At 38.6% G+C, this 27,363-nt stretch overlaps 1 protein-coding gene across 11 annotated transcripts in view; it reads right to left on the bottom strand.

The window, feature by feature from the left end:
* Positions 1-334: 334 nt before the first annotated feature.
* The window catches only part of gapvd1 (GTPase activating protein and VPS9 domains 1), a 115,246-nt gene continuing 88,217 nt past the window's right edge, over positions 335-27,363 (bottom strand). For all 11 annotated transcript variants that reach the window (XM_067969720.1, XM_067969722.1, XM_067969719.1 and 8 more), the window contains 9 exons: positions 14,393-14,512; positions 12,928-13,054; positions 12,291-12,412; positions 11,671-11,830; positions 10,902-11,089; positions 9,345-9,558; positions 7,663-7,735; positions 5,576-5,773; positions 335-4,798 (listed from right to left, as the gene is read on the bottom strand). In XM_067969720.1, coding sequence (XP_067825821.1) covers positions 4,658-4,798; positions 5,576-5,773; positions 7,663-7,735; positions 9,345-9,558; positions 10,902-11,089; positions 11,671-11,830; positions 12,291-12,412; positions 12,928-13,054; positions 14,393-14,512 — 1,343 coding nt within the window. In that variant the 3' untranslated portion in view covers positions 335-4,657. The remainder of the gene's footprint in view (positions 4,799-5,575; positions 5,774-7,662; positions 7,736-9,344; positions 9,559-10,901; positions 11,090-11,670; positions 11,831-12,290; positions 12,413-12,927; positions 13,055-14,392; positions 14,513-27,363) is intronic.

The raw sequence follows: 27,363 nt of genomic DNA, 5'->3' as shown, positions 1-27,363 counted from the left end.
AGCACCACTGCATTACTGCTCCTACTGTTGCTGTTAAGTTTGAATGTACAATACAGTTGAAACAATGTCTGTTGAAGTTCTTACACAGCTTGCAGGTTTGCACACAACCTGAAGTTTAATCTTAAATAATTCACTTAAATCTAGTTCCATTTGCAGTTAAAGCCAATGTATATCAATTTGAATCAATTTAAACACTGTACAGTACATACATACCTGTGATGTTATTGTGCTGTACAATTTGAAGTCCACCCATATTGCATGCAAAGAGAATTAACATTAAAATCAATTCTTCAATATGGTAAGAAGAACCAAATTCACCAGCAGACACACACAATGGGATAAACCGCTCCCTTTAATTAGCATTATAGAATGATATATTACATTAATCTCATTGAAGACAGTATACATTTTTCCTGTGTGCAAGATTGTGCAAGCTCATTAACTTAAGTTTGTAAAGGCTCTAACAGTTTCAAAGAGAGGCAGTAATACAGGTGATGCAGTTAACAAACAGAACGCAGTATTAAGTTAGCTTAGGTTAACTTCTCAAGTATAACAGTCCCATCCATGTTCCTAGCTGCACTAAAGCATTAGTTGTTCATCCCTGCTGTTTCAGGATATCACTGATACGATGGTGTATGCTGCTGCTGTTTGGTCCTTACTAATGTGCTTTCTGGGTCAATGTGCATGTCAGTATACAAAAAAAAATTGTGATTAAAGTGGTTGCAACAGTTCTGTTTGCTTGTTCAAATAATTTAAGTTATATGTAAGTGTCAGCTTCCATACATTGCAAAGCAAAGTCTCTAGGAATACAATCAATGACTCAAATACAAGCTGCAAAGGAAAAAAAAAACACTGAAGGCTTCAACATATCAGACTAAAACCCAAAACTTAAAAACAAAAAAGGCAACTTTGAATGAATGTTTGTAGAGAAAGCATATTAAAAATAAATAGTTGACAATTCAATTTTCACTAGATTACTAATTGTAAAATAAATAAACCCCAGTCCCGAAACTTCAAAGTGTATATTTAGAATTTTTTTTTGCTCTAAATCAAAGTTTACTCTTTCTGGTAAGGAAACCTTAAAACCATATTTCTCATACAAACATTAATAAATCTCATTATACTAAAAATTATTCAAAAGTGCAACTACAAAACACAAACAGATTGTTGGTTCAGCAAATAATCAGAGAAAGACAATTAATCTTTAGCAGAGATAAGCACACTTCCAGCTGCACATTCCCTCCACCCCCACAAAGATGCTTGCACTACAATTCACGATCTGTGTACTATTCGGCAGTGTACCCCAATGATGCAGTGGTTCTGGAGCTGCAAGGCACTGGTCTATGACAATGGGGAAACACTGAGGCCTTACAAATAACAATGACTAGGCCAAGAGGATCTTCTTGTTTTGAAAGATTTTTCCCTTCTGAATCTCAGTGCTCCAATTTGTTCATCTGTAAAGCACTTCTGCAGCAATTTTGTTCAGGTTATCAAATCTGATAACCTCACAGCTACATATATAATGCTAACTGCATTAATACCCCACAGCCAAAAGTATAAAGATATTACTTTTTCCAGTTTTCTAACACCATCAGGCTGTGAATAATGCAACAGTATATGGAATTCAGATTCCCAAGTGAATAACCCAAGATTAGCAGTATTCAGAGATAATATGTAATGTGATCATGTGTCCTTCTAATAGTGTTACCTAGTACATAATAGCTAGACACTTCATTACTACTGTAAAACTCAAACTTAATTACACCAAACAAAAATAAAGTTTAGGTTGAACTTATTTTTGGTAATTGTATAAAACTCATTGTGAACAGTGATCACCTACCTATTGGGTTGGATAAAGGTTATTTTTTGTAAGTGGAAACAAATTTGAAAAAAATCTCATGGCTGTGATCAGGTAGATAGATTTTGTTTTATTTTTTTTTATCACCTAGGTATATGGCTTTATCACTGTAGACCATATTTTCCATCAAATCTTCAGACACGTCAACTGCAATACTGAAGTGTGCAGATGCATGTTAAGATTCATTACGTGACATTTCTTTTTATTGCAGATAGGTTTTAAAGAGCTTTCAGGAACTTAGATTTTGTTAAATGAATCCTGGTTGTGTTGATATGAAGAGAGATCCATTTCTCCGAGACTATAATGCTGAATAATCAGGACGGCGCTTTGCAGTATGGCAGAATAAGGTCCTTTACTCCAGGCTGACACACTAAAATAATAACTATTCCCACATCAATTATACATACAGTTAGAACATTTTTATACATTTTGCAAAGTTTTTTGTCAATTCAGATGATTAACTTGATGAAACATTGTGGAATCCAAAAATTTCCAGTATAAGAATTGCAACAATGGTTATGGGAGTGTGTTACTCTTTGGGGTTGGAGGGAAAGTACATACTTTTTTAAAATCTTCCTTCCTTGGGAGGAGATATTCTCAGTTAAAAAGCAGCCTCACCCAAGTCTCCCAGAGAATTGCTACTCAGATGATGTATCCAACAGGTCCACCTGGTGAGCTGCCACTTTGGTCAGCAGAAATTAGCATCATTCCTGATCCTTGGTGCCAAGCCCAAAATGCAACAGTACCATTAGAAAAGTACTGGGACTCTATCTCAGGATCTGGCCAGTATCCAAGATCAGGAAGGATGCACAGTCTAAAACAGCCGGCGAAAGACAGACTCAGATAAGCAATCCAAGGAGGTCACTGTGGGCCTAGAGACCCAATTTGATGGCAGTCTTACATTCAGCTGGTTTTGGATCAGCACAATGGAGACCATCTTCTCTCAAGTTACTTTGTTTATTTTCTAAAAAATATATGAACAGTCAGGGGAATTTATATTACAATTACCGTTCTTCCAACTTTCCAGAGTAATGCTCCCTTTTTTTTATAATAAAGAAAAAAAAACAGCAAATCAGTCTTATAATGAAACTTAACTTATCGGAGCTGCCATTATTTAATCCTACCTTTTCATGAGCCATACATAGAGTAGCCTAAAATATAATAATTTAAATCCTCTTATCTTCTGTCATTTATATATCCTAGCAATTGACATCTGACCCACTGCAGTTTTGAACTTTGAACTGGAAATTGTTCTTTGAAAAGCAAAGTCCCAAAGCCTTTTGATTATATTTATTAAAAATGGTTCGTAAAGGTGTTGTAAAAGTGAGTCATGTATGGCTGTCCATTCATGTTGGCCGTTAAATTTTTAGCTCTCACTGTTGACAAAGGCACTGCTGTCAACTGGAAGTCTCCGCTATTGTAAGGTATTGAAGTGATCGGGATTAATCTTCCCTGCTCCTCCTCTCCCATTTTCATCTCCCTCACATCTCACTTCCTCTTAGGCAAGACAGTCATGTTTGCAAACTTCTTCACGGAGATCAGTGTAACTGTGGTCCGGGAGTTGGAGAGGTCTGCTTGTGTGGGGCACGAGTGGTCCTCGCACCCCATCCGATTGCACAGGGAAAAAATCTTGATGAGGGTAGAGAAGTTCGAATGGCAGTCGAGGTTGAAGTTCAACTGCAGCTGTCTGATTGGGAGTCCAACATTTCATAGTTAAGTTGCTTTTACCATAGCGCTAGTTTAGTTTGGATCATGGGACAGCAGTATCCGTGCACCAATTCTCTGCATTTGCCTACTAAAACTGGCTCCCTTATTCTGAGGGCAGAGTCACAGATCCACTTTTTTTATGGGTCTAGGAATCTGCTACACGATAAGGGAACCAGTTTAAGAACTGGAAATTTGAGAAACACCACACAGACTCTGCTCTTCCTCAATCCAAGTGAAACAGATATCCTAGTAAAAGCACCTCCAGAAAAGCATCATTATATGGATTAAGTTTCTAAAGATAACCCCAGCAACAAAAACGAATACAGTCCTATGCCGCTTTACTAACAGGTTAAATGCTAACACTTAATTCAAACATACGCCAATAAGGCTGCAACATCAGGTACAATACCCTGGCCTAAGAAAAGTCCAAACTTTGGAAATAATAATTTAATAGCAGGGCCAAAAATTTATTGAAGCAACGCGAGAAGGTGACTTTTTCAGATAAAAATGATGAACTGTAGCTGTGGATTCTTTACCTCGGGCTCTGACATGTAGTACATCGTCAGTAAGTTACTTTCAGGGAAAGCATGATTGTTTGGTCAAATGTACGTAAACAGGTTTCCCCTCCAGGTTCAGCCTGGGCACTCAACAGTCAAACAAGAATTACTTCCATGTGAAAAAGACATTAGCTACAATGGGCTGCTGCTTATCCTTTTCCAAAAAAAAAATTACTGCACTTATTTGAGGCCCCAGCTCAAAATGCATGCAGATCAGGTTAACGTAAGGGAGATGTATCATTTTCCTACAGTACACTGGCAAATTTTGAAATACCTGAAAAAGTGTGGTCCCTTTTTGCATTGCTAACCTGTTGACTTTATATGACAGAAATATAAAGACCTGTTAGTAAATTTGATTGTTAATTTTAGTAAAGACCCACTGAATCTAGTTGTTCTTTTTTTTAAATGCCTCTACACTCTATGTACATCTATTATACAAGAGGAGAAGATTCAGTCTTCAGATCCCCTCCCACAAACAGTTGGCATAAATCTTTTCACTTTTCCTAACAGTCTGTCATGCAGGTGGTGTTCTGCATCACTTGCGATCATCTATGGTTTTAATGAATTCAACTGCTGCTGTGAACTGCATCCACCAATAGGATTCCTCTCCACTGAGCCGGCTGGCATAGAAATTATTGATGTACTGAACAGTGGACAGCAGGCAGGGTGGGTTAGCCTAAAGGTATAAAAGAAGAGATGAATTAAAAGCATACAAAATCAGGAGAGAGAAAGAGAAGAGTCACACACAATATATTACTTTTCTTTCAAAAGTGATGTCTTAATTTATTGTTCATGGGAAAAAAAAATATATAAAAATCTTGGTATGCGAGAAGCATTCAAAATGTGTGAATTAAATTAAAGGTGTTTTATGTCACCTGAGGTACATCATCTCTATCAGGCATGTTGCATTGTCTAGCAGTGCCAATTAGCCTTCAGAAGCTGTCATTAGTGCTACAGAAACCCACAGGAATTAATGACACTGAATCTTTCTCAAAAATACATTAAAACAATAACCTTACTGACAGCAGGTGATATTCATATCCAATATAAATTTGCATTGGATAGAGCAGCTATGTTTTGCACAAAGAAAGGTGGTCAAAATGGTCAAGGTTTTCACATATTTGCCATTCCAGTAATTACAAGGCTAGACTTTTCAGGACAAAATTTAACAGGACTGCTGCCTATGGTTAACAACAAACATAAACCACCAGCAGATCAAAGGACAATCTAAATAAAACACTAAAATCTGCTTCCACTATCTGAAAATAATTTTAAATACAAAAATGGTAAATTATAAAGCAATTTGGTTTTCATGGCTAGAGCAATTTTCAGTAAGTTACAGAAGGTTGCATCCCTCTGCTTATGTTCTGAGATGAAAATACCAGTGGCATTTTGGATTGGCTGTATTATAAATGCATTGCTGTACAAAATTGATATTCATCTGATGGCTCACCTTGATAAGGACAAACACAAGAACAGGAACAAAGTCATCTGCCCCAGGGACTGAGTCCTCATTGGCCAGGCTTAACAGATTCATTATGGTGGAGCACATTCGCAGGATACACTGAACCTTATCTCTTGGGGTCTTGTATGCATTGATTGTGCGAACCTCTGACTGTGCAGACGGCCATGGAGCTTCTTTCAAATACACCTGAAATAAAGACACAAAAAAGTATCACATACACAATACCATATTCACATCACAAATCCTATTTTCTTTTTAGTAATTAACAAAGATTAATTTCTAGTTATATAGACAATCTGAGAAGCAGGCAATATTAATAAAAAGGAGTAAAACTACTGTGACCTAGTAACAGAAACATATTTGTGTAATGCAGAGAAAATTTAAGAGTGTCTGCCCCACATTAGCAGCTCCAGAGTGCTGGGCTTCAAAGGTTTGCACAAAAGAATGTCAAAACATCAGACCATCTTCACTAGTTCTTTGTGAACTGGAGCACTGAGTGCTACACTCCATTTTGGATGCAGAAAGGTCTGCCAGGACTAGTCCCCCTCTGCAGAAGAACATCACTTCTCATTGAATTTAGGTAGTAGCACATAATGACTATCGCATTCTGCTGGCTTTGAGGTGGGACAGCAGCAGTGATAACATTATTTGAGGGGAGGATTCCAAGGGAAGGAGAGGGAAGAAAAATCCACACTGTTCTGTCCTAGACCGTCACCTGCTTTTATTTGTCCATTCTCAAGAGATACTTATATTTATTAAATTGTATGTGGAACTGTACTCCACCAAAGATTGAACACCTTAGGGTGAGCAAGAAAGCAGAGAAAATCAGTGAGATAAAAATGACTGAAAGGCCATAAAGGAAAAGAAAATGGTAGACCAGGTGGTACCAGAGTACTCAACTGCCAACCAGTTGGGACTTCCAGGACTACCCATCCACTGAGTCCACTTGGCTCAAACATCACATAGTACAATGAAACTGCTACGGTGTGGCTCCATGGTGCTCCACGTTAAATTTTTAGTGCCAGTCATGGGAAGGGAGAAGGGAACAGGGAACAGAAACAAGCAGGGACCAAGATTCAAATCACACTCATCCTGGACCACACACTCACTTTCTAGTGCTGGCATCAGAATTAAACTGATGCAATAGTTGGAGATTTGAGAGCAGGGCATCTGTCTGCTCAGCTGAAAATAGTGAGCTGAACAAGTAGAAAAAAAGGGAGGTGGGGGGGGAAAAGAAAGAGAGGGTTTCAGTCTCAGAGAAAAACCTCTCCATAGAAGGAAAGAGCTAACTGCTCACTTGACTACAAATGCGCCTCCAATGGCTTTTCATGGAGAAGGATTGACGGCAAACATTCACGGCCACAGGTATTCCATCCTTTTGGCTGGAAGAGGCCACAAATAGAGAGAATTTTTTTTTGAAAACGAAGTAAAAGAATCAATAATCAGTTACAACCTAAAAATAGAATCATTATTTGGACTCCATTTTAAATCTTTCACCGTTGAATTAAAAAAAGTCACACTGATTTTGCCAAAGTTCATTAGGATTGACCCTTGTGCTCCATTAACAAACCTAGCCAATAAACAGGACAGCCAGAGGAATCATGGTCATTCCTAGAATTGTCGATTCCCCCATCATTCTCCTGCTCCACACACTACTCCAATATGCACAGACTTCTGCAGCTCTTATGTCAACTGCTCATAGATGCACAGGAGACACAAGGACTGATAGCCTTGGTCCATACCAAATCAGATTAGGAACTATTGTGTGGGCAACCACATTTTATCATTTTGAGGTGCATTTTGAGTCAAGCACAAATGCTCCATTCCACCAGGCTGCATTTTCAGGTTCTATTTTGACTCTACCAGTGTGAAATCATTAGTTACACAATGCATTCAGATGTGTCAACTGACTTGGCATCTGCGAATGAGACTTGGAATTAAAGCACAGTGTCCCATCAACATTTAAGAGTTATATTCTCAAAACTCTTTTGCACACTTTGTCTAATGCACTTTATCACTTTCTTTTTACATAACATTTTGTTAAGTAACAATACTAAATTTACTTATGTTGTTACCTCTGGGATTTGAAGTGCCCGGTGATTTGCACTGACAACTTTACACAGACGCTGAATGTGCTCGTGGAAAAGCCTGGAAAAAAAATTACACGTGACAAAGTTAGGATAGAACAGCTAAAATGAAACTTAAGTTATTGAAACAACAACGTGCATTTATATGGTGCCTTCAACATAAAAAGCATCTCAAGGCACTTCTCAGAAGCATAATCTGAGAAAAAAAACACTGAAGCAAAGGAGGAGATATTAGGAGGGGCTATTAAAAGTTGTCAAAAAGGTGGGTTTTAAAGAGGGTCCTAAAGGAAGTGAGGGAGGTGGAGAGGTTTGGAGCTGGAATTCCAGAGCTTAGGGCTAGAACTGTGTAGGTGTGTGGAAAACACAAAATGTAGTCATTTGCTTTCACCCTAATCTGCAAAACCTATATTACAGATTACCAACTGATATATATATATATATATATATAGGATTGTCTATATCTCAGAAATAAATTAGATTTGCCATCGCAGCATTTATCATACAATGAATCACAGGAGCCTGCCATTTATTTTCAATAATACTAAGTCACAGTATGATAGCTTCTCTCACTCCTAATGTTAGTAAAAGTCAGAGGAGACAAAATCAGCATATATTATAAAGATCACAGGAGAAAGTTTGTTACTTACTTAGTTTAAGACATTCCGAACTCAAATATGTTATAAAAACATAGAAACTGTAGATATTAAGAGTATACTAAATCCAGATTAGCTCAGCTCCTTAACTGTCAAGTACAAAACAGCAAAGGTAAAGAAGGAACTTGCATTTATATAGCACTTCATCACATCTCAAAGCACTTCACATACAATGAATTGCTTTGAAGTGCAGTCATATTCATGTAGATGAATAATAATGTGAAAATTGTTTAGTGTCTTTGTAACATACAGCAAAGACATTTGTAACATTATTTTCTTCTGTCTGCAATGCAACTATCTCAGGTTTCTTTCAATTTTTGATCTGGCAACTGTGTAGTTTGACTCAACCTCATATCTCTCTTCGGAAACGCCTAAGCTACATGGATCCCAGTGAAGTGAATCATTGCATAAACCAATGCACAAACCAGGTCATTACACACAGAGCTTTTGAACTCTGAGTCGCTCTCCACTCTATGGTATCTCGACTCCACTAGAGTTTGAAAGATTTTTTTTTAAGTGGCAACACTTAATACTTCTTTTTACTACAATCACTCCACTGAATTTCATTCGTATTAATAAAAGTAAATTCCCAGTATCTGCAGTATTTTACTTTTTGTTTTAACAAGAGTATAGTTGATATCAGCTACACACAGATAAGCACTATCTTTTCAGGCTTTAGTCAAAAAATAAGCTAGATACCAACAAAACTGCAGGGCCTCATAATTACACTGGTTATGAATAAAGAGCAGAGGTCAGCACACAAAACACACACTTTGGTTCTGAATCACTAAAAAGAATAGTCTTTTAACATCAATCAAAAAGGCTATTTTCTTTCTCTGTTGAGCAGTTTCATTGTTGTCCGAGCCACAGAAGAAAAACAAACAAGAAGCACTGCATGATTACCAGACACATTTGGGTTGGGTTCAGTAACATCTTCTTAAAAGGTGCCACAATTAAACAACTTGTTTTATGCGCTCTTACTTTCAAAATTGTGCACAATTATCTATTGTTACTTACTGGTCACGTAAAATGTCACCATCCTGATTGGGATAGAAGGCGAGTTTGAAAATGCGGTTCATAACACTACGCTCGATTGCCATCTGTGCATCCTGGAGCTGTTCTTCACTGGCATTCTGCCAGATAACATCTTGTGCCATAGCTCCATACAACGACTGCAGGAATTCTTCTACTAAGGCAGTTTTGTCATCTGCTGCGGTGAGATTCTGAAAGTCTACACAAACAGGGATAGTGAGGCTAAATCAACCAATGTACAAATCGATTTATAATTTTTTTTCTTTTTATTAAAGAATTCATGCCGAGCTAGTTTCTCTCTCAATTTTCATCCCATCTCCTCTGAAGGTGCTAATTTTTGCTGGGATTTCATTTCACAGGCACCTTGCCTCACTCACGTGCGAGTCAAAACAGTGAGTTTTGGCAGGCTATTTTCCATGGAGAGCATCGCAGTCTAGCCAGATTCTGTTTTCACCCACTGCTAACAAACTCTCCAGCAGTGGTCAATGGATAGCAATCAAGAGCAGGAACCTTGGCTAAGCTTTCTCCTCCCTAGCCCAGGAACACAGAGGCCAATTATAGAGCCCTCAACTGTCGCACAATTGAATAAATGCACCCCTTCATTCAGCTCCGAAGACAGTCAGTAACTTGTGACTAGACTGCAGACCTATTTTAGTACATACTTGAACAGTTTCATGTCTTAAAACAAACTAACCCAAACCCAATCCTAACACACATCAGCTTTCAATTGGAAGGCGAACACATTTGTATCTTAAAAGCAGGAGCAATAAATTATCTCAATCTTTTACTTGAGCAGCAAAACGTCTCAAGATATTTTGTATATTACTGTTCATCAATTCCTTCTTTAAGTGGGTTTGTGATTCAGTGCAGTACAAAAATGAACTAAATGAATGAAACAAATAAAACATTTCTAAATTATACTGAAATGTAGATTCCGTGGATTGCTAACATATGAAATTGACGGGCAGGAAAAGACTAGCTGCTCCATCAAGCCTGCCCCACGCACCCTGATGGCTGGAGCATCATGATTAAACACTTCCTTATTTTTATTATCCTCACCTCTCCTGGCTTCTTACTGGGGTATGATGCCATGGGCATCAGTCATCCTCCGGTACTCGCCCATAGTGGCTAATATTCACGTGTGAGTCTTGAGTCAATGTCAGCAGGCTATTTAACCACCAATACAAACCCTCATCCGATTTCCATTCATGCCCAGCAAAGGTCATTAGGAAGTGAACCTTACCCAATTTTCCCCTGCACAACCGAGGGGCACTGAGGTCAATTGTAGAACCCCATCTCTGCCCTGACTTGAGATCAGCTAACTCGGTACAGTAACTGGGGCCTTAGGGTTTGTATGGCTCAGCTACTTACTGGATAAACACACACAGCCACTAGGGGAACTAAAATCTGTACGAAGGTTGGATTTCATGGAGTTGCAACCACATTAATTCAAGAAACAGATTTGAAGCACATACATCAACAACAGTTAATTTTTAAAAAATAGGCTAATGTTGGTGGTCAATTGAAAGGAATTCATATTACCTTTAATAAATTCCAAAATATGTGTTTCCCTGCTTTCAAGCAATAGTCTCACGCAGACAGTGGTGAAATATCTGTTGGCAACTTCTTTGTCTCTCAGCACTCTTTGCAGGAGTCTTTCAAGGTGGGCTTGTGTAGTCTGGAGTCCCTGGCGACACCGTGTCAAGTAAGCAATATATGGAGCTCGTTTTCTTAAGTAAAGAGAACAGAATGACTGTACATTTAACTCTCATGAAAATTCTGCCAATTAAAAACAGCATCAATTCAATGACAAATTGCACTATAACCCGTAACAGACAACAAATGTGAGCTGCAGCAAGCTGATAATTGCAGCTGCAAGGATCTGGGGCCAGAGACTTCCCAATATAAAGGGTGTGAGGTGTTTATTGATTACCAAGACAAGCTAATAAATCACATTGCTTATAGTCTATGGGGAAACAACTTCAAAGCCCTCTTTAAAATAAAACGTGTATGAACACACTATGCTTTAAAACACATTTAAAAGTAACTTTCCAAATCCTTTCTAGGGAAAAATGGTCAATAAATCCTTTAACATGACAGAAGTAATGATCAGTCGATCTCTTTTAGCGTTGTTGGTTGAGGGATAAATGTTGTCGAGGATACTGGGACAACTCCTTGCTCTTTAAGAAAGTGCGATGGCATCTTTTAAATTCATGTGAACAGACAGACAGAACCTCAGTTTAAGTCCCATCCATGCCAAATGTTAACGCTTACAGTACCTACTATCCAAACAACAGTGAAAATGTTCTACCTATAGTCCTCAGCAATGGCAGCTAGTAACTTGTGGCAGATCCTACTGTCAAACCTGCCAACACAGCGCATGGTTTCCTGAATCTGTGCCATCAGGTTCTTATCCTGCAAATTGATGGCTTCGGCCAGCTGAACTTTGAGAAAGCAGACAATCTCATTGTCTAAAAAAACATAAGGAGACAACCAAGAATTAGTCTTGTAGGAATGATTGTTTCTACATGTCAATCATGGAAGAATCCTTGTTAAATCACAAAACAGCTGAGCAACCTGAGAATCAGATGTCAATCTTGAGCAATTCAGAGACCACAGGGATAAGAACAGAATGAACAGCAATGACATACTGGTGGAACAAGGATTGCTTGTGTGAAGTTCTGGCTGAGGATCCCTGCCCAAATTAACGAAAGGAGAAACTATGCAAGCAAACATTTGTATCATAATAGCTGAGCCTGGAAGTACTTTTGTGGTCTCAAGATAAAACAGAAAACGACTCCATGTTATTGATTAGTTATCCTTAAATGGAAACTATTAAATTCAGCAAGTCTATATGTGCTGCCAATGAGAGATTATTTAGGTTTAAAAGCCAATAGCCACAAATTACCTCAAACTATAAATGGTCTTTACCTTCAGATTCTCCTTGATCTGGTCCTCCGGGAGGGCCATTTCTTGTTGCAGAATGGCTCACTAGGGGGAATGCAATTGAATCAGCAGAGCAGAGAGCCATTCGCAATTTCTTCTTTGCATCTCTAATTAGAAGAATAAGATACAAGTTTGAGAGTATTGCTAAGCTAGAAAAAGAAAAAACAGATAATTGAAACAATACACTTATCGTAAAACTCTGGAAACTCCTCCAATGTTATCTGGCTATTTATTCCAGTAAGCATGGTGCTAACAATAAAAAGTGGCCAAATTTAAATCTTCATATCTAAAAGTGGGAGACATGCATCTGATAAAATAGGCTGAAAAGTGACATAGCACATTGCAGTTGCTTACTCCATCAAGTTCCTGATCCTAACTGTACTGCTATAGTGAAATGCCAAGAAGCAGCCCAAGGAAGTAACGTTGTTGGGCTCCTGTTGTGCACCTTTTGACAGATGTCAGATAAGAGGCCTGGAAAAAGGGTGGCTCGACCCCTTCACTGCAGGAAGGGGCAGCAAAAGGATGGTGGCAGTCTGCAAGTTCATACAGAACTGAAAACTGACTCATTATCCAAACAACCTTATTGCTACTAACAGCAACTGCAGGCAAAAAAGGATGTTACCTAAAGGAGAATGTGGAGTCTTGAGTCTGGGCAGTTTGACTAGCAGAATCTGGGAGATCATCAGCTGAAAGGTTTTGAAGAGCTTCATCACGTGGCGAATCATGCACACTATCATCTCCAATAGCCTCTGTACAGAAACAAACATCCCGCATTATACTTGGAAACACTCACTTTTGTGAAAGTAAAACAGAACTGACTAAGCTTTGAAGTTTACCCAACAAATACAGATGGAAGGTGGGGGACACAACAGAACTGCAAATAAAACTCTTCACAATATGGTACGCGATGGTTTAACAAAAACATTTAGGCTTGTGTATTGGTGCTCCTAATGACCATTTACAGGCAGCAAAGAGAGTTAATAACTTGCATCATCATTCTCAAAAGTACAATTGACCTTAACAGTGATAGGATGAAAGGGGAAAGGAGTGGCTTAAATCACACTTCAAACATCTCTAGTTTTCTCCCCTCCCCCCGTATTCAATTTTCTCCCTTCCTCTTCTCCCGAAAGCATCTGACGACTCACTATGGCAATATTCCAAGGTGCCAATCACCCTCTGATAGCTATTCATGATGTAAGAGCCTGGACAGTGAATGTGAATGCTGGAATGTTAGGTCACAGTAAGGACATCACAACAGAGCTCAATCCTGTACTCATCCAGTGTCGACACAAGCACGCTTTTGGCAGGGGATAGCTATCAACAGCAGTAACTAAGACCGATTTTTATCTCCTCCCTCACCCTGTGGCACTAAAACCAATTGTACACCTCTACTGTCGCACCAGCCAAGATCAGCTAACAGCATAGATCATGGCTACAACTTGAGACCTTACTGGTCAGTATGATTCAGTTACTCACTGTCTTAACCAGCTGAACCAGAGGGGGAGTTGGTAACTTTAATTTTTTATTCTTTAAAGTGCAGCCATGTTGCCTTAACAGTACTGCCACTTTCCAACACATTATATAAACGTTTAAATTCTTGATAAAATACAAAATAAAACATAGTTTAATTGTGGTTATACTATGAGAGAGATTGCATAGGTACAGTAGTGCTAATCCAGTAACTTCTGTTTTTTTTCCTGAAGATGCCATTCTCTCATTCTTCTTCCGTCTCCAGGCTATTCCAAGACAGCAGCAGTCGCCTGTTCTGAGGCCTCTGCCAATACCACACAGAAGTTAGCCGCTAGGAGGTGCTCAAGTGCAGTTCAGTGCCTGCCGTCCCTTTGAGGTTTCCGACACATCTGTGGGAATGCCTGGCCTCTCCCCAGTCACACTACAAACAGTTCATTTTTACTATAACCCTTTGATACAGCTCAGATGGTTCAACTTTTATATATACACCATGCATCAGAGGCTACTTCAACATTTCTCATCCTCATACAGGCAAAGAATGTGAACTTTCACTTCAGCAGCGGTATATTAGGTCAATTTACCTTTTCTAGACCAAACTGAACACTAACATGACTTACCTGTAACCTCATCATTGACAACAGCTTCACTGGGGCTTGCTCGTTTAATAGCACTTCTATATTTATCCAGGATATCCTCGGCAGCCTGAGCTTGTGCATTCAACCTGGGAATTGGCTCATCTGGCAACACACAGAAACAGTGTGAAACAAACAAGTCTGGCTATTCTTTTTAAAAAAAAAGAGCAATTTACCATTTTGTTCTTTAAATCTGCTATGAGTTCTAAAAATTTATTATATTGCTTCTTAAAAGTGCTTAATGTATGTTGAAGTGCTATTAAATAAAATCAGTACTAGAGGTTTTTAATGGCTCCACGTTGAACGTACTTTGTATTAAAGAAACTATTGAATTGATTATTTTTACTTTTTAACTCCTGAATTGGGCTCTTTTTATTATGAGCAAATTTCAATCGAAGTACAAAACAATCATATCTCCATTGTGGTCAGAATATGTGTCTAACGGTCCTGCAGAGTAATCATTAAATTTCTTCATTGATCAGATATTGGTAATGGCTGTACCAAAAGGCCAGTTAATCAAAGCCTGAAAACTCTGGCCACTTGTCGGTAAGAGCTATTCATGAAAAATGCTAGTAGATTAGTTATTGACTGGTTAGATTTTATGGATTAACTGTTGGGATCGTTCACATCCTTACACAAATTTAAACAGCATACTGGGAGATCACCTGTGGCTTTGCTCACAGGTAATCCAGGCCAAGGCTAGAAAACATGATTTTGCATGCACAGAAACCATGAAAACATGCCCATCACACATGCGCAACAGTGAGCAACAAAAGCACAATGAGAGCGCACTAAGTTCCCAGGTCACGCATATTCGGAAACACAGAAAACACTAACCCAAAGCGCAGCTCAAGCATCAAAGCTCCAGGAATAGAGCAGAAAGCAAGCAAGAGCCCATGAAAGAGGTGAGGCCCGTGCAAGATGAAAAGTGGTTGCAGATACTGGAAAATGAGATGGGTAAGGTTTGTGATTTGTTTTGTTTCAGAATTGTTAAAGTTATTGGTGGAGTTAATGAGGAATCAATATGACCACTCTAAGCATGTGGAATTTTTTTTGCCAGGGATTTGATTGGCTACTTTTGTGCTCATTCTTTGGATGCTTCTCAGGTGAATGGAAATCTAAAAGAGCTGGTATTTGTTTTTAAGGATAGGGCTTAAAAAAATGGTTGTGATTGGTTGCTTTTCAGTGAATGCAAAATTTGAGCCACACACAATGTTTCACACCCTTCAGACCTATGGAAGCATGACAGACACAAAGCTTTTATACAGACACAAAATTTTACATAAACATTCAATATAATCTAGGAACAGGAGAAGGCCATTCAGCCCTTCAGGCTAGTTACACCATTCAATCAAATCATGTCTAACCTGTACCTGAACTCCATTTACCTGTCGTTGATCCCTTGATACCCTTTGCCTAACAAAAATCTATTGATCTCAGTCTTGAAACTTTGAATTGATCCAGCTTCTATAGCCTTCTAAGGGAGAAAGTTCCAGATTTCCACAACCCTTTGTGTGAAAAAGTGCTTTCTGATTTCACTTCTGAATGACCGAGCTCTAGATTTTTTTCCAGTCTTGGGTGTAAGCGTTGCTGGCAAGACCAGCATTTATTGCCCATCCCGAGTTGCCCTGAGACGGTCGTGGTGGGTCGTCTTCTTGAACTGTTGGTAGCAGTTTGATACAACTGACTGGTTAGCTAGGCCACTTCAAAAGGGCAGTTAAGAGACAACCACGTTGATGTGGGACTGGAGTCAAATATAGGCCAGAATGGGTAAGGACGGCAGGTTTTCTTCCCTAAAAAGGACATTAATGAACCAATATGGTTTTTAAAGACAATCAGACAGCTTCATGGTCACTTTACAGATGCCGGCTTTAATTTCCAGATTTAAAAAAAAAAGTCAATTCAAATTTCTACACTGCCATGATGGGATTTGAACTAGTGTCCTCTGGATTATTGGTCCAGACCTCTGGATTACCAATCCAGCAACAGAACCATTACACTACCATATTCAATTTTAAGTTTGTGCCCCATTGTTCTGGATTCCCACACCAGAGGAAATTGTTTCTCTGTATCCACCCTATCGAATCCTGTTATCATTTTAAACACCTCAATTAGATCACCCCTCAACCTTCTAAACTCAATGGAATACAAGCCATTCGTCATTCCAAGTGTCCTCAATCACCATCAAAAGACTGGTTGGAATTCTGTGAATTGATACAGAAATTCAGCCTTCAATTGAGTCATTTCCAATGTATTGATTCATAAAGTGATTTGGTTTGTAAAAAGTGAATGTGGGGAAACATGCTCACATGGGCTGTTTAGCTTGAACACGTTAAGAGCGCCCCTGGGAACCATACAACGTGCATTATAAGGAAACACTGATTTTAAATGGTTGAATCTTAACTTCTTCAAGTTTTTATTAAAAGTGCAATAATCATTTTCACAGTAACTGGAGAGGAAAACTGCTGCATCTTACCCAGATACCACTAAATGAATAACTTGTTGTTTAATAGCAATCAGATTTTGTCTAGGATATCCTTAACAGCTTTAACTTCTGCATTCAACCGTACTTTTAAAACATAAGAGAACATTCAAGTCCAAGGACTAATTTTCTGCCCTACAGCATTCAATTTCATCTAACTATAATTGCTTGGTTGAGAAAAATAAACTGAACTCATTTAGTACCTTTCTTTTTAACTTAAGCAAATATCTGCACTTTTAATTTGTATGTTTTTTTCTGCTGAGTTCCATTTTTGTTAATCTTCCAAATTCCCTTCATCATTAACTGCACAAGCTTTCAATAAATAGATTACATGTTTGTTTTTAAAAACACTTTGAATTGTATTTTAGTAACGGTCAGTAGTTCATGAAAATCTCAACTTTTTACTCCTGGTTACTCCAATGGTATCAATGTACTTGGGGGTTGCACTAAAGTTACCAGCAACCAGCATCTAGCTTCAACTGCGATAAAATAAATGGCACTTGGTTGTTTAACTATTTCATGCCTTGTACTCAAAACTTCTACTTTCCCTGAAAAGTTGGGGGGGGGGGGGGGGGGAAGACAAGGTTATTTACAATTTTCTTCAAATTTTCATAACATATTTCTAGATTTAAGTAAAAACTATAACCTTTTATTTTCAGATTTATAATTCTCGAATCCTTTACACCAACTCAATTATCCAGGCTCCCATCATCCACAACGATTTTGTGGGTAATGAGAGATCAGGAGTCTACCTAACACTAGTTTATTTCTCGACTCAGCTCTGTTGTTCTGCCCTTAATGGCAAGATCAGCGAGCATCAGAACAGCTTGTTTACTGGCTCTTTGTTGCCCCATGAAACAGGTAAGCAAAGCGCATGTTTAAGATAACATCATCTGGTATAGTAATAAGCTGACATTGTACTTAACATGTGCTCCACTTATCAATACAGCAGCACACCTAAACCTGTAGGCTCTGTCGTGATTTGGAAGTGGGCAGTTCCACGGCACTGACCCCTGGGGCAGCAGCCAACAGGATTACTGCAGGAGTGCTTTGGCATCACTGCAGCTGTGAGCCTGTAGTTGATGTTGAGGGAAAGTTATTGGCTCTCTCTGGTCCAGCAGCTGGAGTTCCAATGGATGCATGCAGAAGCTGAGAGCTGACAAATCAGCAAATCCCACATAAGAGCAGCGAGGGGAGGAGAGTGCTTCTGCAGAATCTCAATGATCTGCTAATTTCCATTATCCACCCAGGGACTTCTTTTATAGAGGAGGATTGAGGTTCCACTATATTAGTATAGTTTTTGTATCCAGTTGAAAAGAGGTAAATCTGCAACCAAATCAAGTTTCGGCATTTGAATTTATATTTTCCAGTCATATTCCTTCCTTTGTGATCTCCATTCTTTACAATTTTCATCTTATTGCCAAACGACTTTGTTCACTCCTTAAACCAGTATAGCTTTCCACAATTATATTAAAAAGATCCAGTCACCAAGACATCACTGGACATCAGATCTAGATCCAGCAACCTCCAATTTTATCTTGCCCACTCCAAGGTATGTATGACAAAGGTGATCTCAAATTAATGCAACAAACACTAAATGCGGACCAACCATGATCAAGGAAGACAGAATAACATATGCATGGATAAAGTGGCTTGAGGGAAGTGGGAATAATAGGAGTCAGGAAGGAAAACAAGTCATTGTGATGTGTGGGTGAAATAAGCACCTCAGGAGTGTCAATATTCAATTCAAGATTTATGTTCACGGAGGCATTAAATTACATAAAACACAAAGCCCAGATAAATCAAGTTTCTTCAATTATTTTAACATTCAAACACTACAAGTACTTTAGTGCTAATCAGAAAGAAATACAAACTAATCTACCTTAGTAGAGCAAGTTATCAGTTCTCAGCTGGGCCAATGGATAAGGCATGAAGTTGAGCCATTCCACTGATGTTGGGAAGTTGCCGGGGGCAGGGGAGGGCATAGAACAGAGAAAAAGGAGAAAAGAGAGACAAGAAGAGTGAGGTGCTGAGTCTCACTATTCCTGTGCATCATTCATGCTGCTGTAACAGGAGGATACCTGATGACAAATGACCCCCAGGTGGAAATAATTGGAAAAAAGATAGGAACCAGGAAAAAAGACGACTTGATGCCTGGCACTTAAACTTAACAGATTTCCAACAAATCCTTTTCCTTCGAACTACCAATTTAGAATGTATAGAACTTATTTTGCATCAAAAAATACCGTAAAAATATAAATAAACTAGCTTTCATATTAACACCTACTTCTGACAAGTTCGAGACACACCAACTGATCATCAGACTTGTGAGAAACCACTATTATGTACACTGTGTAAACAATAAACAACAACTTGCATTTATACAGAGCCGTTAATGTAGAAAAACATTGCAAGGCGCTTCACAGAAGTATAATCAGACAAAAATGGATGCAGGTAAGATTTAGACAGATAGGTAGATTAAATGATTAATAAATTAAATCCCATGTGATCTTAAATACTTCTATCAGATCGCTTCTCAGTCTTCTCCAAGACCAGTTACCTTATGGCCAACCTCTCCTCGGTTCTGGATAAAGCTAGTAGCCTCCCCCGCACTCTCTCCAATAACTTAATACATTTTTAAAATAGGTGAACAAAAACTGCATACAATATGCCAGGTGTGATCTCACCAAGACGAGATATAACTTTAGAATTCCCTCAAAATAAACTAACTATACATCCCAACATTCTGTTACCTTTCCCAAGAACCTATGCTGACAATCTGTCCACCAATTCCATCCGCACTCCAAGATCTTTTTCCTGTTGCGATACTGCAAGCACATTTCACGTCGTATATAAACCACACCACTTTTTCCTCGGCCGAATCTTAGAACTTCACACCATGATTTTTTTCGATTTGTGTACATTGATAATCATGACTTGCCATTGTTCAGATTGGCAAATTCAGACACATTGGACATGATTCCATTGTGCAAGTCATTTATGAAAATAATGAATAGTGGTCCCAACACCCCACCAACAACTGCTTTCCAGCCAAATACCTCCCTATGAACCACAACTCACTGCTGTCTATCCCATGAGCCTGAAAAAGCAGTAGTCGATTACGTGATTCAGTTGAAACACCTGCCTGAAATCCAGGTATGCAACATCCGATTTCTCACCCCTATCTACTAGATGTGTAATTCCTCAAAGAAATCAATAAATTATGTGAAGCATGACCAACCACTTCTTAAACCAATTAAAATCTGTCGCGCAAGCTAACCCTTAACCCTATTCCACATTAAACTTATTTCTGCACAATTGAGGTAAGGCTTGCAGGTCTATAATTTGTCTGTTAGTCCTTCAGCCGCTTTTTAAAAATAGGACTCACATTTGCTCTGGGATGTGACTCGAGCCCAGTGAATATTGGTCAACTCCTTAAGACCCCAGGGATGAAAGTCATCATAGCCTGAGGCCATATCTACCTTGTGCTTCTGCATTATTCCCAATACATCCTCCCATGTGATTTTAAAGGATTATAGTCTCCATTCACCATTTTAGAATTTCTCATTTCATTCCTGGCCACTAATGGGAATTACTGGTTTAATATTTTAGCTACTGTCCTTAGTCACTACCATTGTTATTTCTCAGTGACCCAACACCTCACTGTACTCTTTGCTTGCCTCTGACATATTTGAAGGCTTTTCTGTTTCCTCTTCACATTTGCAGCTATATATGGTCCTGTTCTCTCAGTTTTTCTCATCAATTTCTTTGCATTTCTCAGCCTGTCTATATAGATCTCCCTATCCTGTCACTTACCTCAACATTTTGAACTTTTGAAAGCTTCTCCTTTTCCCTAATGCATTCCTCAACTTTGAGTTATCCACACTGGTGGAACTGGGATAAACTGCTTTTGCATCTTAAAAAAACAAAAATCCCTTTTATTTTCCCATTTTTCTTCCACATAATTTCCTCTAAATATTTCATCCTATTTTCATGCATTCCCTTAAAATTAGCTAGTCAAAAACTTATGAGCAAGCTTCCTTTTAAGTTGAGTCCTCACTTGTCGGGTGAAAACAACATTATAGTCGCTAGGTCCCAGATGCTGCCATTTGGCTTACTATCACCTCCTCATTAGTTAATACTAAATTCAAAATTGCATTCTCCCTTATAGGTTCACTTACATGCTGTTTTAAAGACCAGTCCCACACAATGTTGAAGAAATTCTTGCTCACAAACTGACTGTTCCCTTTCACCAATCCCCATCAATGCTGGGAAGACTGAAATCCCTCAATCACAATTGAAGACCTAGCACTCATCTATTTTATGGTTTCCCACTACAGTACACCTGCATCCTCTGGATTGTTTGGTGGCCGAAAGCATAATCCCATCACTAACCTTTTTCCTTTTTTGCCGTCTAAATTTAAACAGAGAATCGGTACAATTTTGAACACCCTCTTTCTCAATTACAGACATCTTTCCCTGACAAATATTGGCACCCCATTCCTTCTCATTTTCTCTATCCTTCCTAAAATACATGAAACCCTGTATTTTCCATTGAACTTCCTTAAGCCAAGTTTCAGTTACACCAAAGATGTCAATGATGCAATAGATGCCTATTTGCAGCTCAACCACCATGTCCCTTGCATCTCTTGTAACCAAGGACATCCTTCACAAATCCTTAATCTACCTTCCTTAATTATCCTTAGCCGATGGGCTGCTCTGCTTTCACCTTCCCACGTTAGAAGTTTAAAGCTTTTGATGATACCAAATTAGGGGGCATGGCAAACTGTAAGGAAGGATGCACGAGAATGCAGGAAGCCATCAGAAAGGTGAGTGGACTGGGCAGATAGGTGACAGATGTAGAGAAATCTGTAGCACAACAGTCTGGGGCAGGGGAGAACTGTGAAAAGAAATGTACCCTAAATGTTAAGACTTGACAAACAGGAGGGCAGTGAGATCTAGGGTTGCAGAAATGTAGATTTTCAAACAGTGGGAGGGCTGACAGAAAAGGCCATAAAAAGGCAAATGGATTCCTAGATATTCCACATTGGGTTGAATGTAAAAGCAAAGAGCTATTCTTAAATTTGTGAAAGTCATTGATTAGACCATAGTTGGAGTAGTGTGCATTTCTGGGTATTCTGTTATAGGAACAATATTGGAATGGGTACAGCAAAGATTCACTGGAATTATACTAGGAATGAGAATTTATTAAATATCATGGCTTGAAAAATTGGGGCTTTGTCACTGAAACATAAAAAGTTAGGGAGGGAATTTAATCAGGAGTCTTCAAAATTATTTTAGGAGGATCATGAAAGATAGTTTACACTGGTTGGTGAATTAATAACAAGGGAGCATCAAATCATGATTGTCAATACAAGAAGAGGTTGCAGTTGGAAGAAATGTTTTCACACAGTTATAACATGAATACTTTATCACAAATAGCTATTGAGGCAAAGACATAATTTAAAAAGGCAACTGGGTAAGAATCGAGAAAGGAAGAAAATAAAGTGATAAGGGGAATGGGATTAGTTGGACCTTCCAGATGAAGAGCTACATCGGCACAATGGGCCGAATAGTGACCTTGTGCTGTAAATTCTATCATTCAATTTAGTCTCAACTGATCAGCTCGATGAACTTTACACAGAAGCCAAAAGAGGAAAGCCTTTCCTCCTAAGATTGGTTGATACTTCATGAAACAAGAAAACATTCTATGATTAGTTAACAACTTCAACTCTTGGCTGCTGTTCTGTAAATCATCTCAGCGGCTAGTTCAAGTTAAGAAAAAAAAACAGAAGGCCCGGACAGAAGTTACAAATCGTTATAGGTTTAGTTAAAACCTAAGACAGACTTTCAGTAGTAAATACCACATTTTAACCAAAGGCTACTATTTTGTAGAAATACTTTGAAAACACGAAATGCCTGTATTAAAAATGATCCGGCATGGGCGTACTGAGTTGTGCAATATGGTCTAACTCCAGCACTTCGAATATGCCCCAATGGGTCATTGTTATTGGGACACCCATTCAAAAAGTTAGAAGGTAAGAATACAAGGCAAAATGTCACTGCTCATGTGGTGAAAACTGCAATGCTAGTTTAGTTTCTGTTCAGAACATTAGGCAACAGATTTGCTTTATCAATGAACTAGTAAAATGTACCCTTTTTTAAAAAAAAGATTAGTTTTCTTCAAATGTCTGCAGTACCACTCTTGAAATTAGACCATATATTTGAATTGGGAAAGTATTATTAATTTTACTAACTTGATGCAGCTTGACAAAGTAAAATGAAATTTGGCACGGGAACCAAATGACAGTGGAGAGGCGTGTAAGACTTTAGCTTCAGTGCTCCTAGTTTTAGAGAGGGGAAAAATACGAACACGGTTTCCACTCAAGTGCTGTCTAATGGCCCCTATTGAAAATGCACGTGAACAAGAGCTGTCATCACTGCAACACTCGGCTCATATGTAAATGATGGACACGGTGCCAGAAGGGAACGAACATAATTGCACTCCAGTAAGGAGTCAAACCTTCAGGAGTATATGGGAGAGGAGAAAATAAAAAACATAAAATACATAAGATGTACCCCGACCACTAAAAGAAAATTCATGACTGATAGTTATTGCAAGGATTACAATGAATCTGACCAATGTTTCTAATCACTTTCACAAAGTTGAAATCCCAACTCTACAGTTTCATTTTTAGCTGCACTTTTTCTTTCACAGTTGGTTTCTTTTTCATCTCCTTTAATATTGAGCAAGATACCTCTATCATTTAAAATCCTGTAATGACCGACGCAAAACCTGCTTATAAAGTGGTATTGCTACACTTGATCCTTCCACATAATTTGTGCTAATTTCAATGAAAATTAAAATTGATTCCAAGTATTTTCTGCCACAAGGTCAGATGGTCTGATTCTTTATTAAATGACATAGGTTTCAAACTGAAGTGATGTTCAACTCTCTTACAGTCTTATCCCTCAGTTCCCCAATTTCTATTCTTACCCCAGTTCTCTACACCGATCTGTGTGCAGAAGGTGATGAATGACCAAGGCCACTGATTTGTAGTTTTCAAAAGGAAATTAGATTGATTCCCAGAAAAAGACTAGTTATCAAAAACCAATGGACCGACAATAAACTTATAAAATTACAGAATGAAATCCCCAAACCATTGGCACAGATTCCAGAATCCATAAAATGAAAATGGAATTTCGCTTCTTCAATCATCAGATAATGACTCACTTTCTTCTGCTTATACTGGTATTGAAGTTGGTTAGCAGAGGGTGCAAGAGACAGTTGATTTTTACTAAGATTTTCTCTCCTAGATTCAGCAGAAGTCCTTAACTACTATATGGCTAACTGTACTTAGGACCTGACATTTTTAAAATTACACCTAAATGCAGCCAGTCAAGCCCCTTGTGCCTTGTGACCTAGAATAGGAATTACAAGTGAAATGTTACTCGTTGACATTACTCAGCAAATGAATTTGCACAAGCTGGTCAGCAGGTGTTCAATTTAATCACTATTGCAATTAATATGAGACATTACCAGATATCAAAATTTGGTCTGATTTAGCTTTAAGACACACCAGTTTTATTACATGCATGCAGATCCTAGAGTCTGGTCTTCCTTTCTGCTGAGCCACTCTGTGACATCACCAAGAGGAAGTATCTTACTGCACTTCAGAGAGGCCCCAGTGATTACAGGGGGGACAACTTCCAACCAGCCCGGGAGCCATTCAGGACCTTGGGAAGCCACTCAGGTAGCTTGGAATGCAGATACTGAGGTTTTTTTGGGACCCTGCTACCCCAGATGATGTGTATTCACAGTCAGAATTCACTGTCCCCATTGTTTCCAATGGACCTGGTCTAGCATGTTCCTCATAACAGACATCACAGAAAGCCTAGCAGGAAGCGAGACCCAACTTGACAATCTCCATGCAGTTAATAAAATTAATATTTTTGGGAAAAAAATTAAACCAAATTATGGTAAGTATATTATTTTTCTCTTTATTGCTGAAGTACTTTGAATTTAAGACGTATTCTCCCCATGACTTTTATTCCTCTGCGAGTGAATAAAAATGAAACTCAATCTGTTTCTTGAATTACTCATTGTATTCACTTCCATTAACAGAACATTTGAGTGTTCAGATCAACCATTACAAATGAGTCACCTTGTGTATGATGTCGATTACTCACTACTTACTACACATGAACGCATTAAAAATAGCAGTAATATTTTGGCAAATCTTCTACTTAAAAGAAATTATGCAACACAACTTCTGATAAGACAATAATACTGACTATGAATAAAATTGTGTGGCCAATGGATTGTCAACTTGAGTGGATTTTATAATGGCCCAGAATTTGCTGTAGCCAGTTAATCTCCATGATAGTTTACACTGCAAGTTGCTGGAAGTGCGAAATGAAGCAGTGCCCTCTACAGGGCATCTGGGATCTGTGTGAACAGGGCAAGCAACTGTTTATCTCCTAAACCAATCAGATTGAAGGACTTTTAAATCAACAGTGCAGAGACTGAACAAGGAACTGTAAAATAGAATGGTGAGTTCAATGTCAAATCAGATACAGAAAGAGAAATAATAAGGGGAAGATAGATTGGATTGAGAGAGAAAAAAAAGACAAAGTTTAAAAAAAAGTAATTAAAACTTATTAAAAAAAACTCCAACAATTAAAACCTGAAGGAATGAGACTTCACACTTGTAATAGTTAATTTTCAGTGCCAGAGAGGTTGACTGGCAGTCATTCACAGCTATCACGCCATTAAAAAGGATACTTAGACTAAAACGAACAAGCCCATACCTTCTGTGGCGAGTTTAGTTCGTATCTACCATGCAAGTACAGGAACTTCACGCTGTTCAATACATTTGAATGGTGAATCAGACAACGAGATGCCGTTTTCATGGAGCCAACGGGGAAATGGCGCATCTCGGACAGCAACTTTCGGATTTTCTTGCTGAACCGTGCATCTGCTCTCGCCTGAAGTTGCTGTGCGATTTGAGCATAAATAACGGTGAGCGCCATTAGCCTCGCCATTATTTTGACAGCAAATTCTGGGCCCATATTTGCCTTCTACTTGTGACCAATTACATTTAAAGAGACAAAGTAAATGAGCTTCTGTTTGGAAGAATGGAAACTGTAGACTAAACAAATATAGAGGTTGGCCTGTAAATTGCTCATGAAATAACAGCGAGGTTATCAGTGCTCACCGTTATTTCAAGGTACACGGAAGAGCAAGTTCCGGAGAGCGCACATGCACAGCCAAACGTAGAAATCGCTCTACCATTTGCCCCACTCGTTTGAAAGCTTCGTGTTAAAGAGATCTTGCCAGCTGAATGAATGGACCGGTGGAAATAAGCTAATCTCACCATAAAAAAGAAACACTGGGTTTTTTAGGTTCAAACCAATTTTTAACGGCGTGGTAATTATTAACAACTGCCAAACAACCTCTCGCACTGAAAATTAACTTTAAAAAATATGGAGTCTCATTCCTCCCGATATTAATTGTTAAAATAAAATTAATTATACATTTTAAAAAAAACTTATTCCTTGTCTTTTATCTCCGTCTTTTAATCCTACCCTCTTTTTATTTAGCTTTCTCTAACTGATTTTATAGTGAATTTATTAATTTATCTGCCACTTCCTGGTTCTTAGTCTGCATGGCTTGAGAAGGATGTTTCAAGCTGATTGGTTGAAGGGAGAGCGCTCTTTTCCCCACTCTCACATCTCCCAGGAAAGAGCGCTAGACTTCTTGCAGGTCTTCACTGAAGCCAGTTGGCACCCAGAAGCCTGCAAAAAGTTTGTGGGTGAGTTAGTTACATATGAGCGGCGGGCGTTTGTTCGCCGCTCATCACAATTTCCGGGCCAATGTATCTACCGCCATGACCACGAGTGCATCCCAATTTATGTATTTTCCCATGTTTTCTCCGCAGTCTTCTGAAGTTCATGGATTACATGACCCAAGTGACTACTCTTAACGTGAGCCTCTATTAAATATTGGCGGTCTTCTGAACAAAATTAAAAACAATCAATACAACCATTTGATTATTGCACCAGAATCAAGGTTATTCCTGTACTCACTTGACAATCTCAAACACATGTAATTTCCTGTAAGGGTCACTGGAGAATGATCAAGAGCACAAATCTTGGTAATTTTTTTCCCCTTCTTTCCTTAGCTCGTGGACACTGAGGCAAATTATAGCATTCCCTCAATCATCCAGCTGAGATTAGTTTTGTGTAAATAAGGGATTCGACATGACATGTTCATGGTCTATATGGCTTAGTACTAATCCGTGTGATCAACTTACCAAATGAATCATCAGGGAGTCTTGCCACTACTTTTTCAACGGTGGCAGATTTGAAATCCAAACATCAATTATCTGAATCGACTGGTTAATGGCTAGACATCCCAGTATGCCTACCTGTATAATTATTTAATTCTCCTGTGCATCAGTGATCATATATC

Source organism: Heptranchias perlo, chromosome 31 (genome assembly GCF_035084215.1).
Source record: "Heptranchias perlo isolate sHepPer1 chromosome 31, sHepPer1.hap1, whole genome shotgun sequence".
NCBI lineage: Eukaryota > Metazoa > Chordata > Chondrichthyes > Hexanchiformes > Hexanchidae > Heptranchias > Heptranchias perlo.
The sequence above is the reverse complement of the archived record's forward strand: the minus strand, read 5'-3'. Positions and strand labels throughout refer to the sequence as shown.